The 20883-nt window shown below is 51.7% G+C and overlaps 7 protein-coding genes across 7 annotated transcripts; 6 read left to right on the top strand and 1 right to left on the bottom strand.

Annotated features, from left to right (window-relative positions):
- Positions 1-887: 887 nt before the first annotated feature.
- C7974DRAFT_407493 (RNA 3'-terminal phosphate cyclase domain-containing protein) lies at positions 888-2087 on the top strand (the record flags this gene model as incomplete). The annotated part of the gene is made up of 1 exon (XM_046143245.1): positions 888-2087. The coding sequence occupies one exon, from the start codon at positions 888-890 to the stop codon at positions 2085-2087; it is 1200 nt and encodes a 399-aa protein (XP_046002531.1).
- A 726-nt stretch (positions 2088-2813) lies between these two features.
- Positions 2814-3599, top strand: C7974DRAFT_382211 (uncharacterized protein). Its single transcript, XM_046140657.1, has one exon. It carries the CDS (start codon positions 2904-2906, stop codon positions 3579-3581), a length of 678 nt encoding a protein of 225 aa, XP_046002530.1. The 5' UTR covers positions 2814-2903; the 3' UTR covers positions 3582-3599.
- A 1767-nt stretch (positions 3600-5366) lies between these two features.
- On the top strand, positions 5367-7816 carry C7974DRAFT_5301 (uncharacterized protein). The gene is made up of 3 exons (XM_046146801.1): positions 5367-5408; positions 5594-7605; positions 7660-7816. Exons 2-3 carry the CDS (start codon positions 5656-5658, stop codon positions 7669-7671), a joined length of 1962 nt encoding a protein of 653 aa, XP_046002529.1. The 5' UTR covers positions 5367-5408; positions 5594-5655; the 3' UTR covers positions 7672-7816.
- Positions 7817-8984: 1168 nt separating this feature from the next.
- On the top strand, positions 8985-11562 carry C7974DRAFT_5317 (uncharacterized protein). The gene is made up of 2 exons (XM_046146804.1): positions 8985-9534; positions 9581-11562. Exons 1-2 carry the CDS (start codon positions 9274-9276, stop codon positions 11303-11305), a joined length of 1986 nt encoding a protein of 661 aa, XP_046002528.1. The 5' UTR covers positions 8985-9273; the 3' UTR covers positions 11306-11562.
- Positions 11563-12621: 1059 nt separating this feature from the next.
- Positions 12622-13785, top strand: C7974DRAFT_5319 (uncharacterized protein). Its single transcript, XM_046146806.1, has one exon. It carries the CDS (start codon positions 12650-12652, stop codon positions 13727-13729), a length of 1080 nt encoding a protein of 359 aa, XP_046002527.1. The 5' UTR covers positions 12622-12649; the 3' UTR covers positions 13730-13785.
- A 1432-nt stretch (positions 13786-15217) lies between these two features.
- On the top strand, positions 15218-16379 carry C7974DRAFT_298586 (uncharacterized protein; the record flags this gene model as incomplete). The annotated part of the gene is made up of 3 exons (XM_046137699.1): positions 15218-15400; positions 15454-16053; positions 16122-16379. 3 exons carry the CDS (start codon positions 15218-15220, stop codon positions 16377-16379), a joined length of 1041 nt encoding a protein of 346 aa, XP_046002526.1.
- Positions 16380-17880: 1501 nt separating this feature from the next.
- Positions 17881-19770, bottom strand: C7974DRAFT_5230 (uncharacterized protein). Its single transcript, XM_046146784.1, has 5 exons — positions 19049-19770; positions 18928-19002; positions 18827-18878; positions 18588-18773; positions 17881-18539 (listed from the first exon to the last, which is right to left on the bottom strand). Exons 1-5 carry the CDS (start codon positions 19540-19542, stop codon positions 18189-18191), a joined length of 1158 nt encoding a protein of 385 aa, XP_046002525.1. The 5' UTR covers positions 19543-19770; the 3' UTR covers positions 17881-18188.
- Between the last annotated feature and the right edge of the window lie 1113 nt (positions 19771-20883).

Genomic DNA, 20883 nt, shown 5'->3' with positions numbered 1-20883 from the left:
GGTGACGAAAGGATTCCGGGAGATCGAGCGCGGACCACGTGAAGCTCCGATTGGTAAAGATCTGGACGGCGCAAGATTACCAACTTCGACGCGTCAACATTATTGTACAAGTGGACAGCTTAGACGGTTGTGGTGCTCACAGGCCGCTTGCTCCAACAAGTGGTGTCGCGACGTCACTCATACCCGTGCCTTTCTTTGTATTGCGGAGAGAGTGGGATGTAAGCCCAAGCACTCAGCCCTATGTATCGGTGCATTTACAGCATATTCGCGCAAATTTTATGACTACGGAACTTTTCAAGGACTACGTAGTCTGTAACTCATGAAAAGATACAGTCTATAATCAGCCACGAGCTATGGTATGCAAACAACCAGAGTAACAATAACAGTCAGCCAAGCTTCGCGGCTTCCACACAAGCCACGATTTGTGTGTTAGCAACAACGCAACACGGCGCAGCAACATTGAGTCAGAACATGCTGCATCGAGGAGCTTCCACGCAGTTTCGTGGCACTTTGGAGGTGGCCAGCTTCAGTTCAACCCTTTCGCGCAGCTAAGGGTAGCCAGCCAGGTGTACAGTATTCGTCACGGCGTGTACTCTGAGTGCGACGGGAGCGTGGCCAGCCAGAAGTTCGGTCGGCCTAGTCTCGCAGATTTTCGTCCTCTCTGGTGCAGAAGATTAGAAGTGGTCTCTCGGAATTTACTGAGCGACCGCATTATCATGCGCTCTTGATGCAACACGAGGTTCTGAGGTTAGGCAGCCACTTGTATGACTCCGCGGTGAGTGCTCGGATCGACTTATGTACCTGCAGCCAGGAGGGAGAATGTAAAACTCCAAATTGTTAGCTGTTACAACTCTAACCAAATTCTTGTCACGGCGCACTCCTACAACATGGCACCAAGACAAGCAGAGCCTATTCATCTAGAGGGCACCACACTAGAAGGAGGAGGTCAGCTCTTACGAATTGCTCTTGGTCTTTCCAGTCTTACCGCAAAACCCGTCAGAATCACCAATATTCGGGGCAGGCGCTCTGGCGGCGGTGGTCTGAAGGCGCAGCACTTGACTTCCCTGTCATGGCTGGGGCAAGCCAGCAACGCGCGTATCAGTGGTGCAGGTCTTAAAAGCAAGGAGATTACGTTTGCACCTAACCGACTACCTCCAACACACTCCAAAATTGTAGCGGAGCATATCTCGATCAGTCAGAGTACGCCAGGAAGCATCAACCTCGTGTTTCAGGCAGTGCTGCCACATCTACTCTTCTCTGGTGCGCAAGGACCGATCCATCTACGCGTCATGGGCGGAACCAATGTATCAACCTCGCCATCATACGACTACGTGGAACAAGTCCTCCTACCAATGCTCTCTATAATTGGCATACCAACAATCAGAGTCACATGCAACGCCCGTGGTTGGTCAACGGGAAGCACGCGCATAGGAAGCGCGACGTTCACAATCACACCTCTCACGACTGCCCTTCCAGCATTCCAGCTGACAGAGAGAGGAAGTATCACAAGCGTACGAGCCACGATCATAGCGCCAAAGGATACTGAGGAGGACTTCCGTGATATCCTTGATCTTATGTTTGAAAGGCGCCTCTCGCGTATTTTCGGCGACGCAAAGGATCCAGCAATCGAAATCACGTTTGAAGACTCAGGCCATGAGAAACGATACTACCTTCTCCTCGTAGTGACAACCTCTACAGGCCTGAAGCTTGGCCGCGACTGGCTGTACGATGGCGGCGTTCGCAATGGGAAAACCGGACATATCATACCAAACATCGTAAGGAAAGTTTCAGATGATCTGCTTGCTGAGATAGAGCACGGAGGCTGCGTGGACGAGTGGATGAGGGACCAGTTGGTGACATTCCAGTCGCTCGCGCAGGGGACAAGCCGTGTCGATGGTGGGAGAAAGGAGGGTAGGTTGTTAGAACCAAGTCTGCATACAAAAACAGCGATGTGGGTCGCGCAGAAGATGGTGGATGCAGAGTTTGACGAGACAGGAGGCTGCAAAGGTGTGGCGCTTGAGCCGGGAGGTAGGCAAGGCGGGAATATCCTAACAGAGGGTATTGAGACGCTGCAACTGACCGAATGATGATGGAAAGCAGCATCATCGACTCGATCAATCAAATCAGTTACATTGAGATATCGTCCTAAATGGTGTGCTTATATCACCAAAGTGTGTCCATCAGACTCTTACCCGGAGATACGACAAGCCGAGCATCAGCAACTGAGCAACGAATGTGACCACACTGCTGTTGGTACACAAACTTCAACGCATTCTAGCAGCTGTAGGTGAGGCGTGACCACGTTCATTTCACTTGAGCCTCCATCGATATAAAGACCCTCAGACCTCTAGCGCACCGTAACACAACAATACGGCTAGACAATCCACTCAACTACGGTAGGGTTCTCTTTGCCAACAATATGTCTTCCGATGGCCCACCACCCGACCATGGAAGCCCTGCTGACGAGGAGATGGTCGATGCGCAAGACCACGTTCGGAGAGGCGGGCTTGCGAAGCGCTCCACTGTACCTTCTTCGCCCGCGACGAGCACCAAGCGCCAAAGGCTTGAGGGACCAGGTGGCCAGGTCAATCCAGTTCAGCGCTCTCTTGGTTTACATCAGTGAGTTTGCTCCTTCGCGTATCCTACTTGGCTTACAGTATTGCAGGTGGGAAAACAACGAGAACCTATCAGACGTTGTCATTCGCTTTGGACAGCGCCCGGAAGACGTCTTCTACGGACACAAGGTCATCTTAGCGAGCTCCTCGTTCTGGTTCCGTAATGCTTTTCTTAATCCGACGTGGATGGTAAACAGTGCAGACGCTGAATATTACCTGCTTTGGTCTGACGCAATGTAGGAATCGAATTCCAAGGAGATCATTCTGCACGGCGACGACCCAATCGCTATGCACCTGGTGCTCCAAGCACTGTACCTACCAGGGAACAAATATAGTCTATCCGAGCCCTGGGTTGACGTCGACGCCGCCAAACTTGCACAGGTGACGCCCAGCAAGCGAGTCGTATTCTCCGTCGCTGTTTGGCAGGTGGCGGACAAGTACGACTGTCCCGGAGTCAAGAACTGGGCGCATCTCTACGCTATTGCATTCCTGAACAATATGCTTGTTTGGGCGCTAAAGAATCCTCAGCATCCACATCTTCTTTCGTTCGTCGGCCTGCAGGACATCATCCAGTCTGTGTATGATGCTACGGGTCACATGTCAGCAGACGCAGAGCCTTTGCGCGGCAAGACCGTAAACACCATCATATCCCATCCTGCAACAAATTCATTCGGAGAACAGAGCCCTTTGCGCATGGAGGTATGGCGTATTGCACAGGTAGTACCACAGTTTGGCGCAGACATGTTTGTTGCCACGATGCGCATACCGAGCACTCTTCCTTGTGTATCAAAGCTTCAGATCATGGAGAGGATAGTCTGTTCTAGATGCAACGCGCAGGTATGGAGTCCAATGAATGCTCCGAGGGGTCGTTGCGCTGCGTGTAATGTGGAGAATGGATGGCGGAACGTTACGGTGCAAAGGCCTCCTCTACAATCTCTAGATCCGTCAGCTTCTTCAGCCCCATGACGAGTTGGTACGAAGGGCAATGCAGCGGCTTTCTCGATTTCCACACGTGATTTTATTGCTGCGTATAGGGACCTCCAGGATGGTTCGGTGCATGCTTTATTGTACGGGAAAAGTAAAGAACTTGAGGCTACAGAGCAGCTGGCTCTGGAAAGACCTAGATTGAGTGAAGACTTGTATGCTGCATCATACGAATGAAAGGGTGTTTGTGATCGTTGCCTGAATACCTCTTGTACGACAGAGCATTGGCATGTGCATGCAATTGTCGGTTTGTAGAATCGAGGAAGATGGAACATGACAAGCGTCCTACTTGCGAACACGTTCCAAAACTCTACATTTGACGTTACGCTGAGCTCATTAGAGTACCAGTGAGGTCGCATTGTCCTGGCACATCTCGTGAAGACAGATTCCTAAACGATACCCTGGAGTGAGTCACAGCATCACCGCGGTACGTCCAGTCTCAACAATACCTAGCAAGACGGAAATCTGCACATTCGGGCATCGATGCCAAGTGTGGCGGACCTTCTGCGGAGAACGCCCACAGCCGCCCGGATCGGATAGTGGTCAGACAGCCCAGCTTTCGGTAACAAGATGTCGATCGGTGTATTCGTAATCGCAGTCTTTGCCTGAAACCGATCAGATAAGGACAGCATACCTTAAGCCAAGTGGGCGTACAGCACGCAATACGGCAACCGACCCCACAATCCGTGATTGCATAGTCCGATGTCGCTGTTATCAGATCTGCTTTCATCTGATAACCGTGCAAAACTAGTGCGGCCGAACACAAATTTTTAAAGTGAGTTCTCCTGCAGACCGTTTGAAGAAGGCAAGGTTGCGAAATAGGGGGTCTGTACATCGATGATCTCACCATCAGTCAGAGGGGAGGGCGAATGGCAAATTCGCCGATAGTTCGGACAGGGCAGGATAGCCTGCAGACAGGAAAATCCTCGAACGGAGCGTGTGGGCCCGCTACTGGCCGTTGAAAGACACTGCCTCGGCCACAGGAATTGGCAGACATTGGCAGACCCTGCGCATGTTTGCTCTCGTGCCAACGCACGCATGCCCTGCAGATGTCAAATAAAACATTCGCCAGGAAATGCAAAGGGCATGGAATGTTCTGAAACTGCATGGACGTCTGGGGGATCTGCTTGCTACTTCAATGGAGAGCCAGATGCGGAAAGATAAACCGAAATCCTTGGACTTGGCGGCACAACCTGGCGACGTAATGGCTTACGGTCGTGTGCAGGTCATCGCATCTCCTCGGTGCTGCGTTGAGGATGGGGAGGCTGCGAACGGTGAGGACCGAAACACCATGCGGCGACTACTGCAGAGCGAGAGAGCGAAAAAGCGACGGCCGGCAACTCGGTACGGAAGCGTAGCGAGGTCAGCGCCAAGTTGCTATCAGATGCGGAGCACACCGTGACGGACGGCCATACCTGACCATCGCTCGGTGTCTTGCGCCATCATGTGCTGGGACGCTCCTCTGAGCTCCTCTCAGCTCCTCTTGGTAGCGGCACAGCTGGCGCTCGCAGGGGCCGCGGACCTGAGCCGCGTTCCTCCAGTCCTGCTTTACCCGATCGAGCGCTGGCCATCGACCAGCCTCGCTCGCAGACGGCTCTTGGATCGGCGCAGTTTTAGAAGCGCAGTGCCCACGGTGCCGTCACCATCCAGCACCTGCTCTTGAGATCTTTTCCAGACTTTTTCCACATCCACTGCACATTGCCTTCTGCACTGCCTTCAAAGTGTCGCCCTTCTACGCATTGCAGACACGGCGGCTGTCACTCTCCTGCGTTCGTTTGCCACTTCGGCGCGCGCAGCCATCCCGACGAGGTACGCAGTTGCATCCCACGATCTGATAATTCCGATCAGATAAGCCAGCGACACACAACCCCGCGCCCGGCAGGTTTACAAAGCAATTTGAAATGCACCGCACTGCTCCCGCGCTGTCGTCGCTGCTTGCTCGTCATAGTCAATATCCTGACCAAGGCCGTGCTAACCATGGCGACCCTTAATAGCCCCCTTTGTCGCGGTCTCAGCCCACCGGTCCGCCTTCCTCTTTCCACCACGCCAGCGCTTCATGGCTTCCTCGACCGCCGCCATGCAACACCAACTGCCCACCACCGCGACCTCGCACCCCGACGATCCAATTCCCTCCGAGCCGCGCGAGGTTCCCCAGCTGGTGTTGAAGCCGACGCGTGCTGACCAGCCCGAGCACACATCGCCCAAGTCATCGGGCGAGTCGATACTATGGAGCCAGAACAGCAGCGACGACTCTGAGGCGCCCATGACGCCCAACACCGAGCCCGACCAGGCCGTCGAGGAGATTGTCGACAAGCTGCAGGACCTCCCCGCCGCCAGCGTCAACTTCAATGGCCAGACGCGTCCTCGACGGGCCTCCACGACTCTCATTTCCGACAGCCCAGCAGACATCCAGCGGATACTGGGCAGCGGCGAGACAGCCACCAAGCTCATCAGCCAGTGCTGTGGCGGTGGCTGCTGTCTGCTCAAGACCCTTCAGCCAGACACATCCTTGCCGTCCTTCCTCCCTGTCGTCATCCCCGACAATGCCGCCTTCAAGAGCCTCAATCTCAAGATTGGCCCGCTCGCTCTTGATAGCGAGCTTACCGACACAACACCACTTCCCGCGGTCAACATGTCCTTCGAGCCTCTGGCGTCCAAGGAGGTCAAGCACATCTCGGAGGTGCACAAGGCACCGCCCAAGTACGTCCAGCCACACCCGCCGTACAACGTCTACTCTGCGCCTCTGTACCACGCCCGCGAGTTGACCAAACCTGGAGCCGAGAAGAGAACGATTCACTTCGACATCGACGTGACAGACTACCCCGACGAGGGCGGCGTCGACTTCAAGGTTGGCGGTGCCATTGGCATCTGTCCGCCTAACGCACCGGATATGGTCGATGAGTTGTTCGATCTTCTCGGTGTACCAAAGTTTGTTCGTGATAAGCCAGTAACACTCAAGACTAAGTCTGGGCGATGGCCTACAATCTGGGGAGAGGATGAGCCACGCGAGCTTGTCACCACACGCCGTGAGCTGCTCACATGGTGTGCAGACATCCAATCGAGCCCACCCACCAAGAACCTGCTTCGCGTCATGGCCGAGTTCGCCGATGCACCCAACGAGAAGAAGATCCTCGAATATCTCGGCTCGGCACAGGGCCAGGCAGCCTTCTGCGACCTACGCACCACCTCGCATCTTACCATTCCCCAGATCCTCAGTGCTTTCCCTTCCTCGAAGCCTCCACTACCAAACCTCCTCTCCGTCCTCACACAGCTCATGCCACGATTTTACTCGCTGTCGAACGATCCCCACATTTCGTCTGCGCGCCCTGGTCTGCCTGGCACGCGCCGTCTGATCGAAATGGCCGTAACTATCCACGAAGCCCCGGATTGGCACACGTCCGGTGGCACACGCACCGGTGTTGGTAGTGGTTTCATGGAGCGTATCGCCCAGCAATTCATCTCTGCTGAGCAGGAAGGCGTTGATCCTCGCGAAATCCTTGACCTTCGCGTTCCTATGTTCCGTGGTCTCATGGCCAACCCACTGTCCAAGCAATTTGGCGGAGAAGGCCCAATGGTCCTCATCGGTGCAGGTGTCGGCATGGCTCCATTCCGAGGCTTCATCTTGAACAGGCTGAAGAACGCCAACTGTGCCAACAAGATCTGGCTCATTCAGGGCGTTCGCGACTCCATGTTGGACGAGCTCTACTCTGGTGAGCTCGGTGACCACGAGCGCGAGATCAAGAAGGTTGTCCAAAGTCGCAAGACACGTATCAGCGGTCAGACTGAGGCTAAGTACGTCCAAGATGAAGTCCGCATGCAGGCGGACATCGTCTGGTTCGTCATCAACGCACTCGATGGTCGTATCTTTGTTTGCGGTAGTAGCAAGGGCATGGGTGAGGGCGTTGAAGAAGCCTTGATCGACATCACCATGCAGAAGGGCAACCTCAGTCGCGAGGAAGCTCACGAGTTCTGGGCCAACAAGAAGAACGATGGCCAGTACATTGCCGTAAGTTCTCCCATGACCCCCAATCTTTAAGATGCGCGTTCTGACATCACACAGGAAACCTGGTAAATCGCCACGCCGATTAATCACTGTATATATCACGTATTTTTCCATCGTTCCATCGTCGTACCATATGGCATTGGCGTTTCCAAAAGGCGCCGTTTAGACAAAACTTGCACGCGCATACGTTTGAAAGGGTTACAATGTTGGATTTTGGGTCTGATTCCGTGTCATCCTTTGAGAGACACGTAGAGCACGGCGTTAGGGGTGGGCCATCGTTCACTTGGCATATTGACGGACTTCTTTTAAGGTCTGAAATAGCTGCAGTCAGCTTGTACTTGTGTTGATAAGATAATGGATGTTGAATACCATGTCTCGTGTCTCAGAGAGCGCTCATTCATGCATCGTGTGCTTCTTCTCGGCCACAGTAAGGCGACTCGGCCCACAACCATATCCCCGTCACATGCCTGAGTACCATGTTGACCTTGGCTGTGCTCCACTTCCCGCTCCAAATAAGCTTCGACCTCCACATCCCTTCCCCCGTTTTGTCTTGGCTGGTGGAGACCTGAAGTGGACTCCCCGCGTTCTCTCAACAGAACATACACAGTCTGTATGAATGATGCTCATGGGCCATCCCTGCTTCGCTAGGCACATTGCCATATCAAAAACATACCTCAGGGACGAACCCGTGCGATATGCATGCTTGAAACTGACCTTCAACTTGGTGCGAAGGGAAATATCTCACATCCACAGCAGCGAGAGACAGAGTATCCACGAGCACAATCCAGGTATCACGAAGTTGCCGTGATCTCTGCCGTCTAGGCCGAGTTTCGGGTGCACTGCACATGAGTGTCAGCGGCAGGCGTTCCGTATGGCATGCCGTGATGTACTGCTGCAAGGCTGCGCGGGTAAGTTCTTACCCGCCCACATCATGTCACATTAGCAGACCTGCTTGGCCGGCTGTACACTGGCAACTTTCTGCTCGCGCTGATGGTTAGTGGTAGCCGTCTGGAGTGGGCGGCGAGTGTGCAATTCCAATTGCACGAGGCTGAAATCTGCTGACAGCATGCAGATACGTCCCGCCGAGTCCATCAGGTGGTCATCGCCTCCTCAGCCTTGTCTGTGCATCGAATGGCTGATGGTTTGGGGATCGCTTGCGATTTCAGCCTGCTTTAGTCTGCTCAGTTGTCCCCCTCTCTACAATTAATTACGCTGATTGCCGTGTTATTTATCAGCCTGCTGTTCACGAGTTGCGGCTTCCCCTCGGAGAACCCATGCAGCCATTGACTTGCGCCATCCCATCACCCGAGCATCGACGGATACTCTGCGAGCCTTGTAAAGGAGACAAGCGAATCCTGACATCGTCTACGGCTATGCTTCTGATATATTCAGACAAGAATATATCTCCTTCGCAATGAAGGCTTGGAAGAAAGCTATCGTTGCGGCCCCATATCATCTAATGCCTAGCATGATTGAAGAGCAAGCTTGTTACCTGCCCTGCCAATTTATAGCTGCATCTCTTCAGCTGATAATGAGTTGCATGGATCTAGTGGTCTCAGCCTCGTACAACGACACTGCTTATCATCTTGTCAGCCCCATCCGGCGAGCTTCTTCCATCTCATATTCGAACAAGTCATACAGTCGAAGCTCACCGATTGATGTTCATTACTAATGGCTAGTAGCACCCACACTATCGACATACCACTACTTGAGGGCGGTAAGGCACACAAGGCTATAGACGCTTGGCCATCGACACCAAATTCTATCCGAAAATCATGGTACAATGTTGCATGGGGTGCATTTTTCGATGTCTCCCTCCTCGCTGGCGCACTGGCGTTCCTTGCTTTTGCATCTCTGGTCAGTCGCTACGATCAGGTCTCAACACAGGCATATCCACACGCAACGGAACGCCTTCAGAGCGCGGCAAAATATGTAAGCGCCTGCAAATATTCTTCATGACCTATGGCTTAAATTTTAGGGCCCTACCGTATTTCCCATCCTGTTTGCCACAATACTTGGGCGCGCGACACATGCCATTCTGCTCTGGCGCCTTGAGAAGGGGGAACGCATGGGCATTCTAGACACGCTAGCCTCAAGCACTTCACTTACTGCTACTGTTGTCTCTCAGTTCCAGCTACGCTCGCTAAGTGTCTTTGGCACAGCTTTGATCACTGTGTGGGCTTTGTCACCTGTAGGAGGTCAAGCTTCACTTCGACAGCTGAGCCTCGGCGTCCATAACCAGACTCTACCGGCCAGTTTCCAATACATGGTGCACAATGGCTATGGTACAGCCTGGCAACACTCCGATCGAGCACAGCCTGTAGGGTATCTAAACACGCTTTTCAATGGCGCTATCATCGCCCCGGCCGCAACCCAAGCTTCTCCACGAGATTCATGGGGTAACGTTAAGATACCTAGGATTGAATATTTCGAGAAACGAAACGCACACGGTTTTCATCCAGACGATGAAGGATGGTATGATACTAATGAGGCTCTGATTGGAGACTCCGGTGTCTACACATCACTGATCGGCATTCCATTTACCAACATTTCAGAGTCGGGCCTGACCGTCATGGACCCTGTGGGCACAATGAACTATACCACTAGTATCCACACACCGTATTTGGATGTCAGCTGCTCTTTGAATTCCTCAATAAGTTTTGCATGGCTGCAAACTCATCCACCATATTCCACAACGTGGCAAAACTTCAGCGGTACCGGCGCAGGGATATGGACGAACTCAAGAAGTCGCATGTCCAAGAATTTGACGGAGATTGGCACCTTCAAATTCAGCTACATCACCGCTACCTACAAGGATGATGATTACAGACTTGATTGCAATATTACCAACTCGTACGTTGAGACCGCGGTTGTGTGCCCAAGCATGCGCGAATGCAGAGCTGGCAAAGTGCGACGATCTCAACTCAATCATTTCCCAGAGCAATGGACAATGCTGGACACATTCTGGTTCAACGCCTACATGATTTTCGATGACCTTCTCAAAAGCTCAAGCGGCGATCACATGGCTCCCACGATGGTCGATCGGTACCTTTCCAGCCCAGATCTAGCGGTCACCGATGCCTCGATGTACAACGTTAGCAGCACAACCGAAACCAACTATTCTATCCGGTTGGGCCAACTACTGAATGCCTACTTTACTGGCATGAATGGTCTGTACGCCATAACTGGAGGCCTGACCAACAGTACTGCGTATTTTTGGGATAATGAACAGTCTTTCAAGCCCAATTTTACCAGCTCGTCCAACTATACAGACTATCCCTATCATTACAACTACACTGGGTCGAACAAAAAGGCACGAGTCTGGACTACCCAGGGTACAAAAACCTTCAGCTCAGAGATCTTAGTAGCAAACAAAGCCTGGGTAGCCACGTTGGCCGTGGCCTCTGTTGTGCTCATCCTTGCTAGCTTGGTCTCACCCATCGCGCATGTCTTCTTGATTCGCGGACCAGAAGTCATGATGAACATCTCTAGCCTGACGACGCGTGATAACCCGCATATTTCTCTGCCAGACAGTGGGACGTTTTTAGATGCGTCAGACCGTGCAAAGTTGCTTAAAGAGATGAGAGTCAAGTTCGGAGACGTTGCAGGGATGGCGGATACGGGATATCTGGTTATTGGAGCTCCAAGTGGTGCGCATGGGAGAAGCATAGCGGAGATACAGAAAGGAAGGTTGTACGAGTAAGGTGGTGTATCGGTAAGACGGTTTATGATTACGATCCTCGGTGCGTGGTCCAGTTAGGCAACAGAAGGTTGGGGTTGTGTGCAGATCTCGACTTAATTGTAGGGTGTGTTGAGAGTAGGCATATGCCGTACTAGCCGATCATACTGCACGAGGAAATCTCTGTAAACAAGAAGTCTACGTGGATGGGTGTTCCCTACCCGTGTCCGCGGAACATAATGAGGTCAGCGGCCCTGCAGTAGCGCGTAATAGCGGCATCTCGACATCAATGTATCACCTCTCCATGTCCAACCTCACACTCGTCCTCAACAGCCTAATCTGAGCTGTCTTCTTTTCCCCAGCAATTGAAAGACATTAGTATGGTTGACCATCTGCTCAAGCGCGCCCCGAAGAACCCGGCGCTCTTCATCGCCTGCAACGTGGCGGTTGTACTCTCATGGGGAGCATGCATGGGTACTGTACGCCGTGCGCGTCTCAACAAGGCACAAGACGGAGAATATGCTGTGCGCTTCAATGAGTGGTGCGTAAGAACGTTCAATGCTGGGGTGCTTGTGCTGACAGCGCGTAGGATACGGGACGACTAGCCACACCATGCCAGCTTTCTGGATTCACCGCTGTTTACGCAATCTACCTCTTCGTCTGATACTCCCCAGAAGTAGGCCTGCATTCTGGTTTCATTGAAAGGATCCACTGTTCCCTGATGTCGTCCAATCGCCACCTGCGTGCGGTACCGCTATTTTCTTTTTCCAGTTGCTGCTGAGTGCGTATCTCGCGCAGCACTAGCAATCAAGGCTTGGTGTATGAAGTCTTCCTTCATGCTGTGTTGCATGCATCATTCCTTTTTGGCGTTGAGTGTGGGGCTGATAGGTAGGGGCTCTCGTCAGAGGTTCGTGCTCAAATGGTGTTAGATTCGGGTTCTCCGTGCCATTCAGGCAGTGTAACATCTGCCAACAAACGAATTGTTTCAACGTTCCTTTTCTCTTCGTCCATGGTGTCTCGTGGTTCTTCAGCTCTGACGTCAGGCCTCAGAGTACACTTTGGAACGAATGGCAGGTTGGCAAGTTAATACATCTATTACTAGATCATTTGCAACAGAAGCTTGGTGTTGTATGCGTTTTTCAAAATCGCTATCGCTCATTTCCTGTCTTCATTGTAACACACAAGTTTGCCTGTAACACGAGAATCCTGCAGCAAATCAAGCTGGTCTGTTGAGAATTGTCTCGGATGCAGCAAGGTTACACGCGAAGCAGGGAACATTATTCACAGCTAGTGTAGGATTTCTCACTTAACAGAATTATATCAATCGCTGTGGCCTGGTGTCCCTTTCACATCTCATCACTGCCAGCTATGCCTCGTGTGGGACGAAAAAGAGCAAGAGCGTCCCAACGCTCTGTGTCTCTTGAAGAGGTTCGAGAAGTGTATCGCGCACTGCGTCTCAGTCGTCCAACTTCACACACCTCGTCACATGCCCAATCGCAGGATGGGACCCCACGAGAAGAAGCAGCCCCAGCTGCTAACGAAGGCCAATCATATCCAAGAGCATCACTTCTGGGAATACCGGCGGAGCTCAGGCTCGAAATCTACGACTACCTGTGGGACAACACTTTGATCCACATCCATAAACGACCCTCGACGACGAAGAAAGGGCTAAAGTTGACGTGGACGCCTTGCTTGGGGACCAATTTAGCACAGCTCTGTTCACATCCATCCTGGGACAATACGGTGAACCAAGAAGAACGATGCTCCGAAGATCCCAAGCGACCGGATCCGACGCTCGGTATCTTCGCCATGAGATTCGTATGCAAAGCTCTTCACGACGATTTAAAAGACGCATATCAGTACAAACCCACCATATCACTTAGTGCTACGAGCGTCAGTCTCTTCATCAAAGACACACCACGAAGTTCCCTTGAGAGGATTGAAAGCCTCACCTTTTCTTCTACGAGAGCCACACTTGAAAGAAGACATAGCCGTTATAGCGACTATCCACGTACCATCATCCACGCGTATAGGAGGCTAAGGAGACTGCTGCCAAAGCTGCAGACAGTAAAATTCCAGTGGTGTCTACTTGAAGAAGAGGTCCAAGGCATACTGGACGACATTCGTAATAAGGATGCGGGCGAAGAGGAGAGAATGATGGCTTTGGTTTTCCGTGAATTTCAACCATGCACTCTGGCAGTGTTCGATGCATCATACGGTTTCGAATCGACTGACGAGTACCTAGCATATCCTGGGGTTGGCAGACTTGTCATAAAACAAGGAGGGCGTCCAAGTGAATCAACAGAGTGGCATCCATGGGGACGCATGGAAGTACAGCACATCACGAATGCGAGAGAGTTTCTCGGTCTGGGTCCAGAAGTAAACCAGCGTCGCGGTACAAGCTACGGAAGTTTTTTTCGGGGATGCCAGAACGCATACTATGATTGATCAGAATAATACATACCTTGCCTCACCACTTTCCAGCTTCTCTGCGCAATATGGCGAAGACCTTCCTGGAGGCTCAACTAGACAATGGTAGAGCTGACATCTATTTGTGTCCTACGGCGCACCTACACAACTGATGCTGCGGTGCGGCGGAGGTCCAACTCGGTCATAGAAGCGGTGATGAGACTGCTGGCTATGCTTTCGCACCGCCCGGCAGGCCAGCGTTGGAAAGAGGACTTAGCTGGACATTGGCAAGTAATCAGAGTAAGCTGCTCGGTGAGCCATTGAGTTTCATGGCGGAATAAGGCCTTAACGAGGCAGTGCAACCACAATGCAATATGATGCTCGTGTCGACGATTGTATGCTCACCGGTCAAGAGCCAACACGAAGAGTACGGTCTTGTGCAGCTCGACGTATGCATGCGAGTCCCAGATGGCAACCCTCAGAAAGATCGTAGTATGCTTGGTGTTGACCGTAGGAGTGACTAGCGGACGACACGGTTGTACAGCCTCATATCTTATCACATCAGGCGTGCCGGTACACTTACTCGGAAGATCATCAGCACCGCTACGCCGATAGTCCCACCGTGCTCAGTCCTTGCCATCTCCGACACCGCAGCCTCAATAACGTCCACCGCGAGACATTAGGGCCTGCCTCGTGACCTAGAAGCGGACATAAGCCTCACGAACTTCTCTGATGCTTCCAATTTCGGTGCTACGCCACCGGTAAGGCTGAGCCGAACATGACAAGCCAAAGCGCTAAGGAAGCGCGTGATGCTGCTCAACGTGCCGAAAACGCGAGCTATTGACGTATTGACGTCGGCAATACTGCGAACGTCTGCAACATGAGATCTGTGTGGAGGATATTATTCTTCTAGAGCCACCGGGGCAGACTTGCAATGGATTAAGTACGTCACGAGTACACCGGTGCGCGCTGTTTGGGTTTAGAATCATTGAGGCACCCGTATTAACCGACGTGTGGGCTGCTTGGAGCTGCGGATGGGTGGCCTTGGGACAGCTGTGCCGATCTCACGTGGCGCTCGGACGTGTTATCGCGTGGAATCCATGAAGCGTTCAAAGTTTGAAATGTGCGCCTCCGCACGAGAAACGGTACAGGAATGTGTGATTCAGACAAAGGCCGTCGCTCGTTAAAGAGCTACAATCCGATTCCAAACAGAGTATACGAGATTCAGTACGACTCCTGTTACTACGGTGACTGTTTTCGTAATCTTCATTGTGCTCTCCCAGCACAGCCTCCAAGGTGGCCAAGGTCTTAGGGCGAGGCAGATGCAGGTGCAGGGGTCCACTTCGCGTCACTCGTTAGCTTCCCCGCAGGTACTCTGTTGTTTGAGTGTCATGTATAAAGCAGCAATAACCATCCACCATGGGCCCACTCTACATGAACAATACAACACACACGGTCGCTGAATCAATAACATCTTCGTTGCAACCCATCTTGGACAGACAAAGTATATCTACAACAGCACCAACAATGGACGACAACGGCAAGGCTCCAATGCCCGTCAATGGGCACAATGGCGGTGCCTCTCGAATCCCTGGAGAGCCCCTCGTGAAGGTTCAACCTCCTCGTCGTGAAGATCTGCAGCCCAGCTACGCTAAGGTCATCGAGCCAGATGATGCTGATGCCGATGGTCACGGATGGTACGGTGGAATGGTGAGTCGAACAACTGCTACTGATCTTTACCCCGCATAGCTTACGCCATCTAGGTCAATACTTTTGGTGGAATTATTGGTACGCTCGGAGCTATTCCCTGCTGTATCTGCTGCCCAAACCCATATCAGCCTGTGAATCAAGGAAACGTTGGTCTCGTCACCAAGTTCGGTCGATTTGCGCGCGCCGTCGACCCTGGTCTGGTCTACATCAACCCCCTCTCTGAGAAACTTGTCCAAGTCGACGTTAAGATTCAAATTGTTGAGGTTCCCAAGCAAGTCTGCATGACTAAGGATAATGTCTCTCTGCAACTTACTTCCGTCATCTACTACCGCATCACTTCGCCCCACAGGGCCGCCTTCAGTATCTCCAACATTCGACAAGCCCTCGTCGAGCGCACGCAGACAACACTCCGTCACGTTGTCGGTGCTCGCGTACTCCAGGATGTTATCGAGCGCCGTGAGGAGATTGCGCAGTCAATCCGCGAGATCATCGAGGAGACTTCGGCTGGCTGGGGTGTCGAAGTCGAGTCCATGCTCATCAAGGACCTGATTTTCCAGCAGGAGCTCCAGGATTCGCTCTCTATGGCTGCCCAGTCCAAGCGTACTGGTGAGGCCAAGGTTATCGCCGCACGCGCCGAAGTCGAGTCTGCAAAGGTAAGCTCAACTCCCACAACACCACAACACACCCCACCTATCTACAATGCTAATTAATGATTAAATAGCTCATGAGGCAAGCTGCAGACGTGTTATCGAGCGGACCTGCTATGCAGATCCGTTATCTTGAGGCGATGCAGGCGATGGCCAAATCTGCAAACTCGAAGGTTATCTTTATGCCCGGACCGGCTGATTCAGGCAATGTAGTAGCCAAAGCACTCAAAGACGGAGACATTGATCCCTCCTCAATTCCGTCTGGATCTTCCAATCAGCAGCCTGATGCTATCCAGCAGACCGTCAACGCCCGCGTCCTCGAGGATCTCTAGTTGACCCGCAGTCACTACCAATTCCTGCCACCCTCAGATTCAAGGAGCAAAGTCGATGAGCAGAGGACGGTTTACGAAGGATAATGCTAATGGCTGTTTATGTGCTTGGCTTTTGGGGTTGCTCGGTACCGGGATGGATTTTTTTTTTGTTTTTCGATACCCTATGATGTTAATTGGTCACTCGCTATCGAGTTATAGTAATCAGTATTGATTTTGTAAATGTTGCTCAGCATACTTCCCGTCAAATCTGAATTATTACTGTGATTGACAGCTTGTACTGCTTTTACAGCATCTAGCTTTCCCCTCCATCCGCTCTACTCCACAATGATGTGATCTCGAGGAGCTCTGGCAGTCATGCGCTCTGAGTGTCTCCAGAGTCGATAAGACAGAGGAAAGATTGATGATTAGGATGGATGATGTCTACACTTGTCTGCGCGTTTAGCTTTTGGAACTCTTCGGCACCACTGACCAGGGTGAATTGGCTTTTTTTGAAGCCTACGCTATTCATCGGTCACTCGTAATTGTAAAGTCTGATAAGAACGATCTGTCTAATCAGATATTTGCTACACTGGCTGCTGTTCTCTACTAATGAAACCGAGCATTAGGCAGCACATCAAGAATTGAAGTGTACACGCTTGAAAATTTCGGAGACACTCAGTACAGCACCTCTTACCAATTCATGGAAGTTCTAGTTATGTCTAAAGAATGAGTATTGAAGTAAAGCTACAGTTGTAGCTGTAGGATCAAATCAACGAAATAAGCTCGTCGCACCTATTGCTCTGCCCTAATGAAGCGATGTCCTGATTGGGTTATCTGTTCATCATCACAGAAATTTCATATACTACAACAAGCCCTGTCCAATTCATCCGTCATGCCAGTGAGCTAAATGTTCTGCAATATGTACCATCCTCCTCAATAACTGCACACAGACTCTGCATTGCTTGCCATGAGCCGAGGTCACTACGTCACTGCATGGAGACAACCAACTCCTTACATACTTACCCACTAAAAAGGGAACTGTAAGCGGCGCTAGCTCGGATATTAAGGTACTGGTATGGTGGGTGGCCTAGTTCAGGATTCTACTGACCCGCTATACTGGGGACGCATGGCCTGATATGTGCGTGCACGGTTGTACAAGGATTGTATGTGCACCGATGGTACCTAGGTAGCTCTCAAATTGCAGGTTTAACGGCGGATTACTGTGTAAGGATGCAAGCCAAGTATGCCACCACGTAACAGCAAAGTAGGGAACATGCAAGAAAACTCTATATGATACCCTTTTACCTACAATGTAGGTAAAGCGTAACGCAATCTTAGCTGTAGGTATTATAACAGCTACAAGTTCTGTGCTAAAGTTGGTCAGCTCAAAGGTCGCTTATCCGCTGTTTTTCCTAAAACATGAGAGGGTAGGTAGAGCAAGGAGTTCAAAAGTAGGATGAACTGTTGGATCCTACGGTATTCTGTACGTGTCAAGTGGAACGGATATCATGCACTGATGTTAGTGGAGTGACTGACATGCCATTGAAACTGTTCGTGCTTCTCGATTCGCCCAATCGTGGAACGAGAATCTGCAGAAGTTGGGGGGTACTATTTACTCTTCAAGATAGGTACCTAGTCGTACTCACGTATTTGAGGGCCAACTAGACAGCCTTGGATGGCGAGCACGTTACGCCGACATGTGGCCTATGTTGTTCAGATTTGTCCAAGCTTCCAAGGCTTTACCCAGCCGCCACCTTGCAGAACAGATGCCAGTCACATAAAGCTTTCCATCAGCCATTCTCCTTTCATGTAACGGTGTGGTGCTGAGGCTTATGATATGCGCCTTCTCTTGCCGCTCATCAGTGTCGCAGGTGGGCTGAGACAGTGGTCCGATCGAGCTGCAGCATCCGGGATGGTCTGGTCAAACACATGCGAATGGAACGCCATAAGCACATCCTTGCTCCTCGAATACTCTTGCCACGCAGCCGAATCTTTGAGGATCAACGGCATCCTGTCACGCAGTTGCGACAATATTGCTTTGCGAAGACCTCGGTCGACCTGTGGACATTGCTCATCGAAGATACAGATTGCGAGATCAACGATGACCAGAACATCATGGACGAATGGCATGCGGTCGATAATGGCTTTTGCGACCTTCGTCTTGATCTTCTCGAGGCTGTACTGCATTGTCCGTCAGTGTTTGCTCTATCGAAGATTCGTGTATAGTACCTTATCGGCCGTGATGAACACATCGAGTAGATCGTTGAGCACACGCTCCTTCTCCATCTCTGATCGCAGCGCAAAGCCAGTGAAGATTGATCCAGTGGTCGAGTTGTACGTCCCGTACATCTCGTCAAGCAGGACATCGACTATGCGCTCTTGCTCGGGAAGCTTCACTGACAGCTCATTACTCTCCTTGAGTGTCATGTCAGTGATGAGATACCAAGAGCTAGATGAACAAAACGTACTGCGAAGCCATTACCACAGATTGCTTTGAAGTAGTCTGACTCCTTGCACAGCCTAGAAACAATTGTTAGACCGGTGTCTGATCAAACGATGACACACACACTTAACGCGATGCACCGCAAAAGACCTGTCGCCGGCAATAATGGTGAAATCTGACCATTCGCCAGTCTTGCGGAGGCTTTAAGTGTTAGCATTGGCTTGTGCCTCGCGAACCTCGAACGCACCTCGGCCATTCCGATGAAGGTGCATGCGCATCCATCCAAGGCTGTACAATGCGGCCTGCAATCTTTTCCTTCACCATGTCAAAGTCTTTCTCTCTGAACTTGATACCGCTGTGGTGCTCGTAAGTACAGAAAGAGATATTCTGTGTAGCAGCTGTGGCATCTTCAAATGCGTCAAGGAAACCTCGAGCTTCTGCTGGAGAATAGAATCCAAGATTAATCTGGACATGCTGAAACAAGATCGAGATCTTCTTGCACTTGGTGTGCCAACAGGCTGCAAGAGCATCCTTCGCTGTGAAGTATACCGGTTCGTTGGTTTCTGGGAACTGCTCCATTACTGCGGCGGCGTTCGAGGCGAAGTACACAATGCCAAACTCGTGTGTCGCTCGGTCAACGTAGATTGTTGTTGCCTTCAGGAACGAAAGGCCTTTCCCTAAAGCAACCTCCTCCAGAGGCCAGGAGACACTCTCGTTGTCGTCGGTCATCGAAGCAGCCATAGTTGGAGGTAGTGCTCGTCTCGCTCCGCCTCAATTTGATCGTGGTAGGCAAAGGTAAGAGCAACGAAGTTTAGTACCGGTATAGCCAAAGCGTTTTCAGCCTTTGCATGAGCTCACCGTTCATTCTCATCGTTCTGGTAATGCTCAACGTGAAAGTGAAGACTGAAAAGTCGATGAGGGTGAGCAGGATGGCAGCAGTCGTGCAATTGACGGCCATGCTCGGAAAATTTGGGCGTTGAATAAGATGCGGTCCTCGTGTCGCGATACTGCAGTCTCTACAGCATTGCTACTGTCGTGCTGAAGACGTGTAGGTTCGATCAAATTTGCTGCAGTAGCACGGCTTGGTATCACTCTGGCGCTGAGCTTCTACGCCCATGAACATCCATCCGAAACCATACTCTTTCACGCAAGGCCCTTCGCGCGAGGCTCAGCAGATGTTGACGTAAATAGGTCGTGATGTGTGATGGGTGCGTCTGCGGCATTGCATTTGGAAGACGAAACGGCTCAAAAGCCTCACGACCCGTTCGTTTTGTCAAGTCGATCACCGGAAAGCGGCAAACCTTGAACTATTTGGTCGTCGCGCTGTCAAGATCTCAGACAACAAGAAGTTGGCAGACGTCCGAGGTGACCACTTCCCGCGACGTGCAGCCAATTGCAGGCTGCTGTAGGGGCTCTGCTAAGTTTAGATGTGACATCCTTATCCCTAATCGATTACCTTGTCGGCTGCCCCTTGGAACTATGTAGACCCCTGCAGACAACGAGGTTTCAGGCGTTGACCTTTAAGTCTGGACTGGATAAGATGTGGATGAGGGGCACAGTGGCACACGGGCAGCCGAGCAGTCAGGGTTGTTTGCTGCATGAGCAGAAGTTGTGCAGTAACCCAGAAGTAAGATGCGAGTGGTGAGGGTGGGGCGCCTGCAAAGGCGAGACACATAAGACAAGGTCACTCTTACCCCGTTACATGACGCTGTCGCAAAGTTTGTGATGACTCTCGTGCATGCCTCAACAGCGCGGCCTACTTGTGCCTCGTGCGGGAGTCCGCGACGGTAGACTCGGTATCCTTGCTGCCTTCGCTGTGTTATTGGTTCATGCTACTGATGCGGCGGCTAGCACTAGTAGCGGAAGGAAGCTCGCGCGGCGGGTAGCAGCCTCCAGACAGAGGTGTTGCTTTGACGGGCTGCTATAACTGCGTGCTGCCAGCTGCAGCGTGTTCCCAATCGATCTCGCTCTCATCCCTGCTCGTGGTGTCGTGCTCGTCGAGTGAAAACCGTTCCTGCGTGTGCTGCAGGATACCCCACTTCCACAGCAACAGCAACGCCGCCATTGCAGCGTCCTCTCTGG

Source organism: Boeremia exigua (genome assembly GCF_020726555.1).
Source record: "Boeremia exigua strain MPI-SDFR-AT-0100 chromosome Unknown C7974scaffold_1, whole genome shotgun sequence".
NCBI classification, from domain to species: domain Eukaryota; kingdom Fungi; phylum Ascomycota; class Dothideomycetes; order Pleosporales; family Didymellaceae; genus Boeremia; species Boeremia exigua.
This window is presented reverse-complemented; position numbering and strand designations above follow the sequence as displayed.